This window comes from Saccostrea echinata, unplaced genomic scaffold (genome assembly GCF_033153115.1).
Source record: "Saccostrea echinata isolate AGI-Se365-2 ecotype Australia unplaced genomic scaffold, CSIRO_AGI_Sech_v1 ptg000033l, whole genome shotgun sequence".
NCBI classification, from domain to species: Eukaryota; Metazoa; Mollusca; class Bivalvia; order Ostreida; family Ostreidae; genus Saccostrea; species Saccostrea echinata.
In genome coordinates, this window is record NW_026889782.1 from 32,977,888 (window position 1) to 32,981,809 (window position 3,922).

General features: G+C 30.9%; 1 protein-coding gene across 1 annotated transcript; it reads right to left on the reverse strand.

Moving 5' to 3' along the window:
- Positions 1–1,281: 1,281 nt before the first annotated feature.
- LOC133198447 (fibrinogen alpha chain-like) lies at positions 1,282–1,974 on the reverse strand. The gene is made up of 3 exons (XM_061334539.1): positions 1,908–1,974; positions 1,713–1,787; positions 1,282–1,538 (listed from the first exon to the last, which is right to left on the reverse strand). The coding sequence occupies exons 1-3, from the start codon at positions 1,972–1,974 to the stop codon at positions 1,282–1,284; spliced, it is 399 nt and encodes a 132-aa protein (XP_061190523.1).
- Positions 1,975–3,922: the final 1,948 nt, after the last annotated feature.

A 3,922-nucleotide genomic window follows, 5' to 3' on the forward strand; every position in this document is an offset into this window, starting at 1 on the left:
GTTATTAAGGAACCATTATTATATTTTGAAAAAAAAAAAAGAAAACGTAGAGAGAAATACAAAACATTAAAAAAAAGTTTATTTTACTAATAAATAATACGATTTAAAACTATTTTTAATTTACTTTTTCACCATTTACAATTTTTTTTCCAACAGTCTTGTTTACCAATTGTTGACAGAGGTGTATATGGGAGCGTAGTAGGAACGTCAACTCTTTTATATATTAATAGTACAATTCAAATTTGTATAGATTTGAAAAAGAAGTACCATCGACGTCAAATCTTAAGCTTCATTTTATTCCACAGATACAAGATGGAACAAGAGAATCCAACAAAGATATTATTGCTTAGTGGATTCATGAATCATATTTTCTCATCCTTTGAAAATATTGCACATGGCAAAAAATGTGGAATATTTCTTTAGAAAAGAATAATCTTGGATACATGTATATGGTATTGCAGTACTTGAACATCAAATGTTCCTAATTATGCAAAATGAATATAATTAATACAATGAAACCTGTCTAATACGACATGCACTGGGAGACAAATTCATTGGAGAATAATGTCAGCGGCATTTCTTTGATCTTGGCAATAATTGTGGTAGAATTCTGAATAAAGATGATGTCGGATTGCAAAGTGTAAAGAACATGGAGATTAAGAGAAATGAGAATGAAATTCAATGTCGGAATTTACAGTGAAACGGATTGTACAGGTGTCAGATAAGACAGTTTCCACTGTAATATGCTCTACAATAGAGAAATCGCCATTGTTATTTTCCGTACAAGTATCTTCATGGGGCAGTGTTTGTAAATAAGAAAGAAAAATTTCTTATTACCAATTTATTACAACACATACAAGGTACAGCTTTTGATGGGTACATCCGGTAAAGAAAAATAACAATTATTATTGTTTTAAAAAGGAGTTCAACCACAACCCCACCCTACCCCACCCCCACCTCAAAAATATACGTTATCTCACTTAAAGTTAAACATTTTTTTCAAAAAAACAAACAAACAAACAAACAAAAAATATGCCAATAGAACCCCATAATCAACACGGATTAAAAATTGTCTCTTTCTTCTGATTGATGAATTCTATTTTTTTTTAGATATTCATCTGTTGAAAATAAAAGAAAAAAAAGAATTAAAAGAATTAAAACATGTTTCAGAGAAATAAAAATGAACTTTTTATATCTCATCCAAATTCTCTTATAACTGTTAAAAATGTATAATCAAATACCAAAAAGTAAATATTGGGTATTAAGATTTGTGTTGTTTACCTAGTGACGTCTTATCAACATCACAGTCCCACTCACAGATGACCCACTCTTTACTGTAGGAGACCAAGGCAAGGACCAGTCTCCCGGGGACCAGGGACCGTTAAGGAAGGCGATGTGACAGGCATTATACCACCACCCTCCTCCGTACATAACAGCACAGTTATATCCACTTTGTCCGTCGTTATCTCTGTCTTGGGTGGTGAATGACATCCCAGACAGGGCACGGCTAAGATGACCAGTGTTTAACATACTGTCACCTGTCCAATTAGAGACAATATATTACAGTAGTTACTGGGATAGCATACTGTCACCTGTACAATTAGAGACAATATATTACAGTTGTCATTGGGATAACCAGTGTCTAACATACTGTCACCTGTACAATTAGAGACAATATATTACAGTAGTCATTGGGATAACTAGTGTCTAACACACCGCCACCTGTAGAGTTAGAGACAATATATTACAGTTGTCATTGGGATAACCAGTGTCTAACATACTGTCACCTATAGAATTAGAGACAATATATTACAGTAGTCATTGAGAAAACCAGTGTCTAACATACTGTCACCTATAGAATTAGAGACAATATATTACAGTAGTCATTGGGATAATCAGTGTCTTACATACTGTCACCTGTAAAATTAGAGACAATATATTACAGTAGTCATTGGGATAACCAGTGTCTAACATACTGTAACCTGTAGAATTAGAGAAACTATATCAAAGAGATAATTGATTCATATCATTTAATCTTATTGTTAATTATATTGAGATACACGTAAGACAGATCACGGCTTATCATGTTGTTTCCTGTAAATAAAGATAATTTTAAAAAAATAAAATACAACAAGACACTGCACAATTCATATAGCATCCTTTTTAATGTAACAATAAAACCCAGGCGTGTTACACTTTTCAAGAATGATAAAAAATAATTATTGTTGTAAAAGTCACTAGTAATATTTTAAAAATGAATATATGAAAAATTAATATCTGCTAGAGTCTGTGTCTTTAAAATGTATAGAATGCAATACGAAGTAAATCATTCAAAATTATAACAAGGTAAGAAATGATGTACCTGTAAATGATTTAAAATATTAGAATTTCATTGAATTTTGAACAAGTATTGTAAAAGTGTAATGCGTTGAGATGTTTTGAATCTGGCTTTTTAATATGACTATTTTTCCGATCAAATAGTTTTCTTTGAAAATTAAGTTTTCGTGAACAAGTCGACATTAAATAGCTATCACGCGCTGTAAACTTCCTATTCCCTCGTAGTTAAAAATGAGAATTATTGAAAATCATCAAGACACCTAAGCTTGATAACAATAGCGGATCAAGGGAGTTACTGGATATGTTTGTTACAAAAAATCCAACATAATTTTGTTTGTTTTTAAAATATATAATATTAAATTTCAAATACTTAGCAATGACAAATTCAATGTCCACAGAATTCTGAAATTGTAAATACGAATGATATCTAGAAATTTTAAATACGTTTATATAGTGTGGAATCAAAAATGATTACAGATTCTTTGCTTTCAAGAAGAATTAAATGGTATACGTGTATCTTATTTCTCTTTTTTTCAACAACTTAATAAACTTTCAATGCAAAGAAGTTTATGATGATATACGTGATTTGAACTCCATTTTAAGAACTTACCATGAACACACTTACCTAAGGTTCCAATGGCAGGTCCTGCAAGAAAAAGTTGATATATCTCTGTTTCGTTGGAGACAGAGAATCGATCGTACATTTCATAAAACTTTGTACCATTCTGTAGAGTAATGGACACATGAAGGGATGAGGTCTTTTCTTTTGTTAATTGATGGATTACGTCATTTCCTGTATTAAGATATATTTGAAATCAGCTGAGAAGTCCATTGCAATACAATTAATTCTATTAAAAATATAAATATATCATAATGAAAAATCAAATTATTTTCCTAAGTTATAGACATTGATGCTAAATTTGGTCTCATTAAAACCATGCCGCTAAATGATTTTTTTCTATTCTTTTTTTTTCTTACTATTTAAGATATCAATTAAACACGATAAGTGAATATCATAGAACGCAAATTATCTAGTCTTCAAATCAGATCTTTGATACGTTTCGAATTTTTATCTGCTGCAACAGAGAATTTTTGTAAAATTTGCAAGCGGATTAAAGTTCCTATTTGAAAGCGATTTACACTTACCAACCCAGACATCCTGATCCGGTGAACCAAAACCATTCTTGTATTCGATCTAGTTCCTGTCAAAGCTCAACGAACCATCTACGCGTTTTTGAATTGCCTTTGAAAATTAACATGCATAACAATATAATTCATTGTTTTGAACACTTGTAGGATTCATTTGTTATGATATACATGTAAACTCAAAATATTCATTTTTTTAATCCTTCAATCCTTAAAGCAACAAGAACACTGAATGTGAATTATATTTTGTACTTTTAATTTTGAAATAAACTACACACCGTCCATTGTCTCCATATCACAGTAAACTCTGACAGGACTGGTAATGTAATATAGTAATAATCTACATACCGTCCATCCTCCGTCCATTGTCTCCATATCACAGTAAACTCTGACAGGACTGGTAATGTAATATAGTAATAATCTACATACCGTCCATCCT